This window comes from Dasypus novemcinctus, chromosome X, assembly GCF_030445035.2.
Source record: "Dasypus novemcinctus isolate mDasNov1 chromosome X, mDasNov1.1.hap2, whole genome shotgun sequence".
Taxonomy (NCBI): Eukaryota; Metazoa; Chordata; class Mammalia; order Cingulata; family Dasypodidae; genus Dasypus; species Dasypus novemcinctus.
Window position 1 is genome coordinate 113,914,087 of NC_080704.1, and position 15,425 is coordinate 113,929,511.

At 41.4% G+C, this 15,425-nt stretch overlaps 1 protein-coding gene across 5 annotated transcripts in view; it reads right to left on the reverse strand.

Moving 5' to 3' along the window:
* Positions 1-10,209, reverse strand: part of MORC4 (MORC family CW-type zinc finger 4) — a 77,371-nt gene extending 67,162 nt beyond the window's left edge. The window contains exons 1-3 of one of the 5 annotated variants that reach the window (XM_004478166.5): positions 9,800-10,209; positions 9,609-9,681; positions 2,719-2,851 (exon numbers count right to left, since the gene is read on the reverse strand). In XM_004478166.5, coding sequence (XP_004478223.2) covers positions 2,719-2,851; positions 9,609-9,681; positions 9,800-9,901 — 308 coding nt within the window. In that variant the 5' untranslated portion in view covers positions 9,902-10,209. The remainder of the gene's footprint in view (positions 1-2,718; positions 2,852-9,608; positions 9,682-9,799) is intronic. The other 4 variants (XM_071213147.1, XM_058292116.2, XM_071213145.1 and 1 more) reach the window with 4 other exon arrangements.
* Positions 10,210-15,425: the final 5,216 nt, after the last annotated feature.

The window sequence follows — 15,425 nt, forward strand, 5'->3', positions numbered from 1 at the left end:
TTATGCAGACCTTACAGGAATTTAATGATAGGTTTTTCCCCTTTTTGTTTTTTCATGGGATTCTGTACATGTGGGAGAAACTACGATGCCTTTAACATAACTATTTTATTAGCCTGAAGGTGTAAAGAGTTGGAAAATGTGGACAGGATTATAACAGATGATAAATGGAATTTCTGTAGACTTAACATTTTACATAATTACCTCTATTACTTTTTTCCGAATACAAAGGTAATATGACCCCAACCACAAAAATAAAAAAATTAATATACTTAATAATAATTCTCAAAGCTACATTGAAGATCAATTATTTAAAAAGAAATTGTAGTAAGTGGAATTCTTGTCTAGAAGAGTGGACTAAATGATTTTTAAAAATAAATGGGATCTTTGGCTGATTCAATTTTGTTTTAATATTACAGAAAAAATCCAGCAAAAATACTATGTTAAGGACTTATTAAAACAACTCTCTACAATTAACTGTGGAAATAAACAACAATTGTCCAGTTCAAATTAGTGGGAAACATTTGGCATGACAAGTAAAAATGCTACAGCTAAAGAAGTTTCTGCCTACTTTGCTGTGTTTTATTCCGTGGGGAGGGAACAAAAATTTTAATGATACTCATTCTTCATATTTCAACTCAAATGTCATTTTTCAGGGTAGCCTTTCATTAGCCCCCAAACTAGATTGGATTCCTCTGATACATGCTCTTGTAGAAACCGCAGTTTTCCTTCATAGCACTCATTACTAGGTGGAATCACTTATTAGTTACTAATCAGTTCTCTTTCTCACTGAACTGTTGGGCTCTTGAGGGCAAGGGTCATGTCTGTCTAGTTCACCATTTTTTAAAAATTTATTTTATTTATTTCTCTCCCCTTCCCTGTCTGCTCTGTGTGCATTTGCTGTGTGTTCTGTGCCCTCTTGCACCCTTGGTGGCACTGGGAAACTGCATCTCTTTTTTTTGTTGCATCATCTTGTAGCGTCAGTTCTCCGTGCACGTGGTGCCACCCCTGGGCAGGCTGCCACTTTTTCCACGTGGGGCGGCTCTCTTGCAGCACATACTTGAGCACGCAGCAACTCTGCACAGGGGCGGGCTCACCACACGGGTCAGGAGGCCCCAGGTCTCGAACCCTGGACCCTCCATATGGTAGGCGGAAGCTTTACCAATTGAGCCACATCCACTTCCCTGTCTAGTTGACCATTGTATCTCCAGTGCCTAGCACATAGGTGCTCAGTAAATATTTGCTGAATGAATAAATGAATGAATCTACAACAAAAATTGCCACAATTATTTTGAAACCATTCTTCTCCTTCTTCCTCTTGACCCATAACTATTATCAACAACTTTCACAGATAAAATGGCAGGCAATCAAATTTGCTGGACCCACTGTTTTGACACCCATGTGACTGGGCTAAGGTATGGTAGGAAGGAGTTATTTAAAAAGATAAGAAATTTTAGAGGAAAAAAAAACTAGTACATATAAAATTGGACAAATATTTTTATTCCATACCCTATAAAATTCAATTTTTTTCTTAATATACAATGTTAACTTTAAGAGAAAAAACGCTCTAAATTAAAGAAAAGGACCAATTCCATATCTTAACCTGCATATGGGCCACACTCTTATTTCTTTCCTCAAATATTCTAATTACGAAGGTCTAGGACACATATGTATAGTAAAACATAGTCTTTTACTTTGCCCAAATTTCATTTTTGATTCTTTGATGGAATAAAGGGATTTCTCTAAAAAAAAGATTATAGATTTAGAATACCTTCAAAGAGAACTACAACCAAATGAATTTGCTTTCAATTTCTAGTTCTGCGCCCTTTCCCTCCTAACACAGTGCTCCTTTATTGTTACGTGTGCTTCAGGAACTTCAGTTCAGGAAGCCACATGGAGAGTAATCAACCTCATCTGCTAAAAAGGAAGAGAGAAGGAAGGAGTTGAGGAAGACCTTCCTCTTTCACTTAGTGATATGAAAAGATAATAATGTACAAACTAACATTCTCAACTACAAACACTTTAGAGTAATTATAGAAAATTGTGACACTAGATATCAATCGCTAGCTTCAATAGTCAGAAAAGAGAAATTTCCTAACTTTGCAATTCTACTGTAAAGCCTTCAAAGATTATGCATGTGGAAGCTTTCTACTTATCCTTCATTGGACTTGATTATACCCAGGCACTGATCTTCATGCTTCTAATCCACAAATCGCCAACACTTCTGATTTAAGAGTGAATTAGGGTTAATATAAATTGGAGAAGGTCTCAGACCTGTTTTCTCTGCCTGAACTCTCACCCCTTACCATGCCTTCTTCACCTAACCTAGCTAAGTTCTCCCCATCCTTAAATCTCGGTTAAAATTTCACTTCATCTAGAAGGATTTTTCTGACCTTCTTGACCAGATTAAGTCTTGAGGATGACTGATCCCATTGTATCCTGTACTTTCCTATCACTGTACTTATAACTATTATGATTGCTTTTTATTTTTCTACTTTTACTTACTTTTTATATTCTTATTGTTCAATTGTCTGAATTGCTAGCTAGAACATAAGCTCTGAGAGGGCAGGAACAGTGTTTCATAACCAGTGCCCCAGAGCATAATAAATGCTCAATAAATATTTGTTGAATGAATAAAGGAAAAGTGAAGTATTAAATAAAATTATTACTCCTTAAATAGAGGCCATGGACTCAAGAGAAAGAGAATGAAGACATTTTTACCTGAGCATTCGATGTAGTTTATGAGGTGTCATCCCACATCCGTCATCAGTAAAAGTCAAACAAGATTTATTCTTGACCTCCTCAACATCTATAAAGACCGTCCTGGCAGATACATCTGGATCTACAGCATTATCTGCAAAAGGTAGAAATCTGTGATATTAGATCACTTTTTCTAATATTCTGTTACAATCTCTTGTTTAGAACCCCAATACTTGAAAACTGTCCTTTATTCCTCTCACACAGATGTCTCAGAAGGCAAGCAGGGAGTATTAGTAGTAGTGCATTTACTGGGTCACAGGGAAAAACACACGTGATGGTAGATGGGGTTAGGAAGCCAAGTTTTAGATTCATGTAATGACTATTCTGTAATTTCCCTTTCTCCCTTTAAACTGCAGGGTTGGTGGGAAAAGTATGCCTATGCACCAAGCATTTTATTTCAGCCACTTTACTGCTCATATATGGATATAGTAAAGGGTGGCTATGGAGAAAAATCGAATTTGCAATTTTGCAACAAATAGATGCCTACTATGCATATTAAAGTGTTAATTTTATTTTCTCATTGCAAGACATTATAACCTCCTCTGTAAAAGATATTATCAGCTTCCCTGTTTATATTCTAAGAGGCACTGAAAGAGTAGGAGGATAAAATCAAAATATTTCTTTGCCTGCCTAGCTCCCAGTGAAAGCAGCCAGCATAATTAGAGAGGATTGACTCTGCTTAGGTACTCTGTAATGGTCTTAAAGAGGAAGCTGCCCATCCCTTCCATAAAATGGAAAGCACAGAAGTAGAGAAAAAACACAGAAAGTTTCATGATTCCTTCCAAGTTAGGCCTTCACAGCGGGTTAATTATGTAGGACTCCAAGGACATCAAATACAGCCAGATTCTAACATATGTGCCATGTCCCAAACCCCAGGGGGTGCCACTGTCTAGTGGCCACATCTTTTTTTAAAATAGTTTTCAAAATCGCAATCACAGCCTTTATTTCCATATAGACTATAGCAAACTTTTTCCCTATTTCTGCAGTCCTCACAATTATTTTCGTTGACACATAAGAAATAATATATTAGAATGAATTAATTGGAAGTCTTTTGTTCTAGGATGGAAGACTTCTATATCGCTAGTGGTGCTCTCACTGGAGGAGTTTTGCCCTCAAAGCCATAATCCAGTCAGAACAGCGGGTCACCAAGGCTGAGCCCGGAGCATCTACAGGTGAGGAAGCACACATTTCCAGTGTTGCTGAACCACCGCAGAGCCTCCTCCTGGGTCCCCATTTACGTGTGGCCTCCAGGGGGCGCCACTGTCTAGTGGCCACATATTTTGCCACAGGCACCAGTTTATATAACTGTCATACTGGATAGGTTCCTAAGCACCCCTATTCCTACTAGCTTTTTTTTCTATTTTTTATTTTAACAAAATCAAATTTATTGATACATATTAATAAAGCATACAATTCATCCAAAGTGCACAATCAGTGGTATTTGATATAATCACAGAATTGTGCATTCATCACTTCAATCATCATTAGAGCATTAGAGCATTATTTCAATAATAGCAATAATAAACAAACAAGAAAATTCTTTACCCCTTGATCTCTCTATGCTTTCTGTGCTGTACATAGCTGTTATTTCTGGCTATTTTTGCACAATTATTTATTTATTAAGCAGTTTTACTGAGATACATTCATATACCATACAATCTATCCAAAGTATATAATCAATGACTTTTAGTATAATCACAATATTGTACATTACCACAAAAAATTTAGAATTTCATTACTCCAAAAAGAAAACTTCCATACCCTTAGCAGTCCTTCCCTAGCCCTATATAACCACTAATCTAACTTCATCTTTATAAATTGATTTATATTTACATTTTATATAAATGGAATCATACAATATGTAGTACTTTGTGTCTGGTTTCTTTCACTTAGCATAATGTGGTTTTTTTGGTCTGATATTAACATCTTGTAGTGTTAACATAACGTTTGTTCAATTTCAAAGCAAAACAGTCTTACATATACAATTCTACATATATTCATATTTCCCATGCAGTTTTACTATGCTCTACAGTTCCATGTTACATTTTTAGCTTTCCTTTTAGAAATATACATAACCTTAGACTCTCCCTTTAAACTCCTTTCATACCCACATAATAGTACTGGCTAGATACAGATATTACGTTGGGTTTTCACCTTTTTTACTCATTTCCAAGATTAACATACATCCTTTTTTACTAATTCTGCACAAGTTAACCCTCAGCTTTCCATTCTCTAATCTCATTTTATTTCTGGTGACAAGTTTTTTAATCAAGATAGCAATTTCCCCTTCCATACAATTCTCTTTCCTTGGCATCCTATACTGCTTGGCTGATATGACATGGCTGGGCTGAGAGAACCCATGTGGGGTCCTAGTTGCATACTCCTCCCACTACCATTGCTCTAATTGTAGCATTTATGTTGGGAACATTCCTTTATAATCAAGAGCCATATTACACATATTCAAAATATCAATTTTTACCATTCAATTAATAGTATCAGTTACAACCCATTGGATCTGTGGCATTTTCAAATAACATAAGACTGATTAATTTTAAGGACCACAATGGTATTGACAGAGCTATTGATAAGACTGTCACAGCAATGGGGCTAAAACGGCAATATTGTACCTAGAAAAGTCTTATCAGCAGTGAGCTATTAACAACTGCCCCAGAAGGGGGTTATGAGTTCTGAAGCAGTCAATCACTTAGGACCAGGTAGGGGGGCGAGCCCCATGTAATGTGGCCTCTTTACTACAAGACAAGTGGGCCAGCTTTAGGCGGAAATTACAAGTTTGGCATGCTGTGGTGGCTTTATCAGAAATAGAGAGGCTTTTTTTTTTAACTTTGTAAGGGGCAGCACATTTGTTCTTTAACTTCCAAAGGGATTCAGCAATGTGAAGGTACCTATGTTGTTTTACGAAACCTTACTTGGCAATCAGATCCTAGATTGTGTTGGGACTTATCAAACACTCCTGCTGGCAGGTTGCCCAGTCCATTGAGAGTGATACCTTTAACTAGTCAACCAACAGGACAACATCCATATATTGAAAACTTTGGACATGGAGGATTTTTTTCTAACACTTTATGAACATTTGTAATTAAAACATTAAGTAACAAATATTAATTCCAATTAATTCAGTGCATTTAATGAATCAGTTTGCAGGCCTCTCACTCATAAGAGCACTTTAACTTTTTCCTTTTTCATTTTAAGTTGTGCCCAACTTTATTAGGTTCTTTTTAACAGAAACACAGACCAAACAGTTTTAACGCAGGCACTTTGGGTGTTCCATGGTAGCTGCCAGGAGCAGCTACAGACATTTTATCTCCTTGGCTGGAAGCTCAGGGAGTATGGAGGGGGTGGGGTGGGGTAGGGGGAGGATGACCACAAGAGGCCAGGGTCAGCTGGAAAGGAAAAATTGGGAAAGAATGATCAGGGGGCTAGTACTGGTAAGTACAGCTTTGCATATACTTTCAGTTTTAAGTGGCCTTTCATTCAGCCTCCACAAATGAACTTATAATAACAACAAGGCACAATGTGGTGGCTGTTTTTAATCCTACCTCTTGCTGCTTAACCTTCCAAAAGTTTATCAACATGTAATCCACACTATCAGATCCTAGGGGATTTATCTTATCTCCTAACTTAGGCTACACAGTCCATAAATAGGTAGGACAGTGGAAGGACTGTTATTCCTCTTCCCTAACCCACCACTTAGGTGAGAGCTGCACTACCAGATCCTGGGGCATCTTTATTCCCTAACATGACCCAAGCAATCTCATGTGTTACCAGATCCTGAGGAGTTTTATCTCACTTACTGGTCCTATGCAATCTCCTGATGGAAGGACCCTTATTGGGAGCATCTATTTCTCACCCAAAATTTAGGCAACAGAATGAGGTACCAATTCCGGGGTAATTTATCTTACCCCCTATCCTGGCCCACCCCATCCCTTGTCTCCTAAAAAGGTATTGTAACTGAAACCTCATACAGCATTAGAATCTTGGAGGCAAAGATAAAATGTCTCATGACAGCTCCAGAAGAAACAGGGAGATGAATGGAGATGACTTTGGGGTAATGCTTCATAGGATTCCCATCCTTTTTTATTCCACAGTATCACAAGCCTTCCATCCTTTCCTGTTCCCAGAGGATGGCCTATGTGGATACATGTAAGGTCGCCAGGGCCAAGCCACTGCTCTACAGACATTGTACAAGTATCCAGAAGTATTCTTGTTGAAAAGTAAACTCATCACCTTCTGTCACAATCCTATTCTTCTTTCACTGTTTCATACACATACATATACACACACACATACAACACACACATAGTGTCAATATTCAAATGGCTCCAAGTTTGAAATTTGGAGTTCATTTTTTAGTCCTCATTCTTCCTTGCTCCATATATCCCAGGGCTCTCTCACATCTTGCATTGTCTATTCTCATTGCCATTCTCTTAATTTACTGACTTTCTACCCTCTCACCTGGATTATAGCAATAGTCTCCTAACTAGTCTTTCAAAATTGTGTCTCACTTTTCTCCAATCCATTTTATACAATGCTGCAAGATTAAACTTTCTAAAGTACAACTCTGATCAGGACATTTCCCTGCTCACAATGAGACTGAAAGTCCAAATACCCAAGGCCTCCCAGTCACATCCTGGCCCAGCCTATCTTTCCAATCTCATTTGCCCCTCAGTACTATGGAGTAGAAGGACCCATGGTTTGACAGTTCTGGCTCTGACACTTACTAAATATGTAACCTTGGAAAATCTATTCAATTCTTTGAGTTTCTGCTCCTTATCTGCAGGGTGATAATAATAATAATAATAATACCCATTATCATTTATCTCAAAAGGTAAAAATTAAAATGGTATTTGTGGAAGCTCTCTGTAAATGCTCTAAGCACCTACAGTTTTTTTTTCCAGTGTGTGAACTTCATGTTCTAATTAAACTCAACTACTCAGTATTCTTCGTGCCTTTGTTCACACAGTTGCTTTTGTCTGAAATGTCCTCCCCCCTCACACACATATCCACATGTCCCAATCCTTCAAAACTCAGTTCAAATGTCACTTCCTCTACAAAGCCTTTCCTAACCCTCCTCTTCCCAATAAACTGGAAGTCATCCCACTTCCTTTAAATTCCCACCACACTTGATGGGTGTACCTTTGCTGATGTATCACTTTCTATTTTGTTATACAAAGCATAAACCTTCCATACGTGTTTTATCCCCATGGTATCAGTGACTCTATATTATATTCATCTTTGTACCTATCACTGTGGCCTTGCACAAAGTGGGTGTTCAATAGTCACAAGAAGAATGTTTCACTGGAAAATTAACACATAACTGGAGGAGAAAATTCTTGAAGGAAAACATAAAATGAAAGCTTTGGATTACCAGTTAACAGTTTACTCTCCCATTTCCCTATTATTATCACAAATAATTGTGATTTAACTTTAAAATCTGTGTGTTTGTATGTATGCATGTATGCATATGTATGCATAGAATACACATCCCTACTCACTTTTACTGGACATCTTTGGTCAGGCTTACGATATTTATGTTAGTGGTTATGACAAAAGCAAATATATTTAGAAATTACAGATTGAACACCCTTTAAATAAAGCACGGAATACACAGTACAGCATAGGTACATGTGGTTTTGCACGTGCAACTCTGAGGGAAACAACATACTCTACCTCTGAGCTCCCACTGTTTAAATTGTTACTTTTCCCTCTTTTTTGGCCCTGGGCTGCAACATGGAGTGCGTGTTACATGCACATTGATCTCCTTCCTCTGTGCAGTTTAACTTAAGGTACAGCGCGAAACTTTAAAGACACAGTCCCTGCTCTCTAGGATCCAAAACGTGTTAATAACACCATTTTTTCTGTACTTTCTAAGTCACAGTCGCACATATTGTTAAGCATTCTGTATCACCACCAAACTAATCATCAAAGATCTCTATCATCCTTCCAAATAATTCTGCTGACCATCTCCTGCTGCTGCCCACTGACTTCTTGCCCAAGACAACTCACAGTATGGTCACAGCGACTGCTAAAGTAGAGACTGGGGCTCACGCTGGGAACTCTGAAACCATTTTCAAGATTTCGTTCTGTCCTACCTTGCTCCATCAATATCTGCCCCTTCTTTCAATTTTCGAAGCATTTATAATGTGTTCTGTAAGTCGCCGCATTTTGTCTAGGACTGCTTTTTCTTCTTTGCTTCCCACAGCATTTAGCACACTACTGCAAAAGCGGGTATACTTGACTCCTAGGTATCAACTAAAAGCAAACATGAGCGAAGCGAGAGATTAAGTCCTCAGTATTCATTCCAGCGGTGTGAGGGCGCTCGTGGACCACGGACCCAGCCCTCCGCAGTCACAGGGAGCCAAATGCACTCGTGTCAGCTCTTAAGAGATGTCCCATCATTCCCAGACATTCTCGTCCCCAAAGTTACAGAACTCCGTTTTCCAGACCTTTCTTCATGACCCTAGCCCCTCTACAATGCCCCTTTTCCGGTCTGGCGCCCTCCGTGGACCGCTAGGCCCTGTGGAGTCCAACTGCCTCAGGGCCCGAGATTTTTACGCATCGCCTTTTGATTATTAACTCAGCTATCCTAAAGTGCCCGGAACATCAGGAACATCAAGAGCCAGAGAGGAAAACCAAACGAGAGTCCTCGCTCTTGGGACACACCTTTATTTCCTCGGCTTTGTTCGCCCAACCTCGTGCCCGACGCAAGTGCGGGTCCCGACGCCCCCGCCCACGCCCCAGCCGAGACGGCTCCGCACTTTCCTACAGTCGCCGCGACACCACGCTGGCACCGCTGCCTACGGCGCTCGCGGCTGGGCCCCCTCGCCACTCACCTAGCAGCTCCGCGATGGCACTGAAGGGTCGCGTGTGGCTGCTGGAGTTGCTCTGTAGGTAGCGGGGGCTCATCTGGGGGCGAGAGAAGGTCCCGTCCCGGTGAGGCCTCGGCCCACCGGGCCCACCCCGCGCGCCCCTCCATAGCTCCGGGGCCCGCGCGCGCGTCCGCCCCCTCGTCGCCTAGACCTACCGTGCTCAGGCGGATCCCAAAGGCCTGTGGGCCGCCGCCCGGCCGGGTCAGCCCATAGCCCGGCGCGCCAGGGCCCGCGGGGGCCCCTCGGTACAGGAGCATTTTTTTGGCCGCCACGATACCCGTTTGCTGCCGCCGGACTCTTCGCCCGGCCGCCCCGGACTAGCCTCCTCTCACTCCCACTCGCAGCTGGCGGCGGCCGTCCCGGACTGGCCCTCCCTCACTCCCACTCGCAGCTGGTAGAGGCGGAGCGTGCTCTAACCACCTGTCCCGGGCGGGAGGGGTGAGGTCGGCTGAGCCCAGCGGGCGGCTCCGCCCTGTCAGCACCTCTCTCGACCCACGGACTGCCTGGGCTGCCTCGGAGCCGTACAGGAATATGGCGACCTCCTAACAGCCGCTCCTTGATCCCCGCCCCTAATTAATTCTTGGCGTTTCCATAGGCCGGGCCTCTGAGCGGGAAAGCGTGGGGGTGGGGGTGGGGGAGGGCACGTGGGGAGGGGCTGGAATGAGGCAAAGGGTGTAGGGATTTCTGGAGCCGAGTTCCAGCCAGGCTGTATTACTAACGGACAGGATAAGACAAGTCTTTCAAGTTCCAAAGACTACAGTATTTACTATCTGGGAAGATAGCAGGCTTGCGTGATGGGCAAATATTCTGGCTGCACGGGCTCTAATGCCTCCAAAAGCACTCAAAACTTGCTAGTAGACAATTGGTAAGACATCTCCAATGTGCAAGAAATTGGAATCCACTTAAACACCTCAAAATAGGGGATTGGCTGAATTTTGGAGTATCCGTAAAATGAAATATTGTGCAGTTCTTAAAGTCCATGTTTGTAGATGAGTATCCATATGGAAAAATATTCACGAGGGGAATGAGGAAACATGAGGTTATAACATTTTGGGTAATGTATGATACCATTTTTGTTGGAATAATAAGTATACATACAAATGCATATATATGCATGTATTTACATATGCATGCTTAAATACATACACATACAATAAAAAGGCAGAATAGTCTAGGAAGATTATTTTTCTGGGTGTGGAATTAATGGATAATTTCATTTGTAAAAAAATATGCATTTTCTCATTTTTGTACCATAAGCATACACTGATTATAGAAAAAAAATATTTTGAATTAAAAAAATACATAACATTGCCTTGCATGGATGAAGCATAATTTACTTGACCATTCCTCTATAATCAATCAGGCTTTTATTTTGTTGTTTGTTTTATTTTGTATTTTTGTGTTTTTTGGCAATACAAATAGTGCTGCCTCTGACATCTTCACATACAGATCATTAATTTCTGGTGCTATTATTTATATAGAATAAATTCCAAATACGAGATTGCTGTAATAGCATCTGCATAGTTTAATCTTAGTAAGTACTGCAAGATGGAGACAATTTGCCCTCTGAACAGCAGAGTAAGTCACGTTGCCACATAGCACAAGTTTGTCCTAACCTTTTTGCTTTTTTACTTTTTTTGGCCAATCTTTTGAATGAAAAGTTGTATCTGCTTATTGTTTCCATTTGAATTCCTCATCTGCCAGCAAGGCTATCTTTTAGAGTGTTTTTTTGTAGATTTGCATTTTCTCTTCTATAAATACCTGTTTATATGTTTTTTTTAAAAAAGATTTATTTATTTATTTCTCTCCCCTTCCGCCCCCCCCCCAGCTGTCTGTTCTCTGTGTCTATTTGCTGCGTCTTCTTCTTTGTTTGCTTTTATTGTTGTCAGCGGCACGGGAATCTGTGTTTCTTTTTGCTGCGTCAGCTCTCCGTGTGTGCGGTGCCATTCCTGGGCAGGCTGCACTTTCTTTTGCGATGGGCCTCTCTCCTTTCGGGGCGTACTCCTTGCGCGTGGGGCAGGTGACACCCCGCGGGGCAGGGCACTCCTTGCACGCATCAGCACTGTGCATGGGTCAGCTGCACATGGGTCAAGGGGACCCGGGGTTTGAACCACAGACCTCCCATGTGGTAGACGGATGCCCTAACCACTGGGCCAAGTCCGCCGCCCCTTCCTCAGGTGTAAATCCCAAGAACACTTCTTAATAAGCATCCTACATACTAAATTCTGTCTTGGAATTTGCTTCCTGGAGAACTCAAATTGTGACTCTTGAAATTGGGAGTGATCCAAACTTGGGCATCAGTTGTAAACCCTGGGTTTTGTTGCAAAATGAGAAACAGGAAAATGCTTTAGCAGGGTGTGGTGAAGCCCTCTGAGAATCCATAGTATGCCTCTGTCTTTGGCCTGTCCTTTAGTTGACAATGCCATCCTCCACCTGGTCCAGGGTGTTGGGTCTTAAGCCCTGAGCTGTCCATTATCTTCTTTTGAGCCGCCCCTTCTGGGCCAGACTGAGTTTCCCTAGCCACTCTCGCTTGGAGGATCCAGTCATCCCTTTCCTCCTGGATGATTAACCTTTAATATTTAGCTTTGACCATTGGACACATGTATGTAGTCATTACAATGTAGGAAAGTGAGGTCCTTAACACTTCCAGTCTCTAAACTCATATGGTCCAAATTCCTGGAGGATGTGAACAAGAAAGAGCCTAAGGGGTATTTGTTGGAGGGGTTGGAGGAGGCAACTAGGCATGGTGGAAAGGTTAAGAGTCAGAGGATGTTTCCTGTCCTGACTCCTCCACAGAATCAGTGAGGAGTGACCTTGGAGAAGTGTCACAGGACATTTTCCCAGGGAGACGGACTCTGAGACAGAGCTTTGTAGGCCAGAGCTTTATTGGGGAATACTCTCAGGTTCAATACCTATGGCGGAGTGAAGAAAGCAGGACGGGGCAAAGGGAGAATTGGAACTGCATGTGATACAGCCACTATAAAGACCTCAGGTGAAACCATGGTGAGCTCTGAAGCTGGTGTGGCCCTTCGAGTTGTCCTGAATTATGGCAAGGAGGCCAGGCCTTTATGCTCCTGCATGGACCAATCATTGAATGCAGTCCATTACCTGGAAAGGGTGCATGGCCTTGGGCATGGTGGCTCTCTTCAGCCAAGAGTCATGCTTGGAGAAGGAATCAGTTGTGCATGGTCCCTTGCCAAGAATTCATGCTGCTGTGGAAATAAGTGCCTCAGAATTAAAGGGTAGGGACGGTGCTGGGCAGTGACCATAGCATGCATTACAGCAAGTTTCATCTCCTCTCTGGGTCCCTGTTTTCTCATCTGTAAGATGACTGATTAGAACTCTAGAATCCTTCCAGCTCCAGGGCTCTTCTCACCACCTACCTTTCTCTTAAGCCTCATCCAATTTTAATGTCCTATTCCTTCTTAAATTTTTACAGTGACTTCTCATTGGCTATGATAAAAGGATAAATTCTTTAGGAGACTTTCAAGGCCTCCATAACCTAGGCCCGAATTATCCTTTCAGGCCCTGTAGCAGTTTGAGATTGTTTGTGAATTCTAAAAAGAGAGATTATGTTTGTAAACTGGTCTGTTCCTCTGGACATAATAACCTTTTGATTGTATTAGATTCAGCTGAGACATCTGATTAAATTATGCTAAGATTAGGGCTTTGGTTTCAACCACTTCAGTAGGGTATGACTCAGCATTAAGTACCAGCCCCCTGGGTGGGCTGATAAAACAGACTCTCACAAGGAAGTAGACATACAGAGAAGCTGATAGGTGAGGAAAGAGAGAAGGCTCCGTTAGACACGCCAGAGGTCCTGGGAAGAGAGATGAGCCTGATAGTCTACAGCTAACCCTGTGAAGAGAGCAGAGCATCTGAGCCCAGAAAAAAACCAGCCCCAGAGAGAGAGACAAGCCTTATATCAGCCTACAGCTGAGATCAAAAAAAGCTGGGACCACCTAGCCTTAAGAGGAAAAAAGAAGGCCGAACCCTTGCAGACATCGCCCACTACCTTCCTTTAATGTGTGGCAAATGACTTTGGGTGATCAAGTACCTCTTATGGTACCTTGAGTTGGACTCTTTAGGGCCTTGTGACTGTAAGCTTCTACCCCAAATAAATACCCTTTATAAAAGCCAGCAGATTTCTGGAACTTTGCATCAGCACCCCTTTTGGCTGACTAATACAGGCCCTTTTCTCATTACTTACTTTCCAAGCTGAACATTGTATTTCTATCATGCTGCCCCAGAAAACACCCACCATTTTTTCCTCTGTTTTGTTTTAAAATAAGGATGTGTCCTTTTTGCATTCATGAGCAGGGTATGGTGGAAAGAGCTTTGAGTCAGATTAGCATTGGGTTTCCTAGTTCAGCCCATATAAGGTATGTGACCTAAGGCAGGTCACCTAAGCTCTCTGAGGCTCAGTTTCCTGAAAAATGGGTTTTTAATATCATCTTCATTTGGTTCTTGTGAGAAGAAAATGAGATAATATATGTAAAGGAACTAATGTGAAGCTAATAGAGCTCATAAATCTTAGTTCTCTTCCCTCCTTCTCCCTTTGTAGAAATAACTGCAACTAAACAGCACCATCAAATAATTAGCTTGAAAAATAGTTTAAAATGGATAAGTACTTTATATAATTTGATATCCTTCTTACTAATCCTTGACTCTAGAAAAATAAAATCACTCAGAATAGTCTAGTGTCAAGTTCCTTACTCTAAATAAGTCCCAAATCTACATTCAGGCTGCCAGAGAGAGATAGAGATCATTTATTCATATATAAAAAAGAGATCTATTATTAGAAATTGGCTTATGCAACTGTGGGGGCAAGTCTGAATTCCATAAAGCAGGCCACAGGCTGGAAATTCTGGTAAAGGTGATATTAAAGTCTGGAGGCAAAAATTATTCTGACCTCTGAAACCCTCAGTTCTTCCTGTTAAGACCTCAAACTGATTGGATAAGACCCACCCATATTATGGAGGGCAATCTCTTTTACTTAAATTCAACTGATTTTGCATGCCAATCCATCTACAAAATATCTCCATAGTACTGATAGGTCACTGTTTGACTAAATGACTGGACAACACAACCTAACAAAGTTCACACATGAAATTAGTTATTAAATTAGCCAAGACCTCTCTGTCTCAATCATAAGAACTTAAGAATCCTTTTTATTCTTTTCCCAGCAGCATCAGCAGCACCTGGGAACTTATTAGACATTCACATTCTCAGCACTCCCACCCTCTTTCAGATATGCTATTTAGAAACTCTGGTGTTGGGTACCAGCAATCTGTGTTTTTCAAGAACCCTGTCCCTCACCAGGTGATTCCAATGCAAGCTCAATCTAAAGAACCACCACGCCTCTACAAGAAGGCTCATCTTGGGCCACATGCTCCTGGGGTTTATTGGTGCCTCAGTTCCCTCTCCCCATCTAAGAAGATGGAAGAAGGGTAGAATTATAGCCCAGTAGGCAACTCCAGAAGTGATTGTGGCTTTTGACAGGAGGTCTAGGGTATAAGCTATGCTCTTTGACAACTATATGAGCATCAGAAGCAGGTTGCTGAGCTCTGCCCAAAGTGTAGGCCTCACTGAAATAGAACCTCACTGAGGTCACATGATGCGGTCCTGGTATCCAGGCAAGGCCTCCCAGGACTAAAGACTTACGACTTTCAAACCTACTCAATACTGTCACTAAAGAAGTCGTTCTAAAAGTATGGTCTTCGTTATTACCAACCTTACAAAAATAAAAAAGATGAAAAGGAACATTATGAACAATTATAT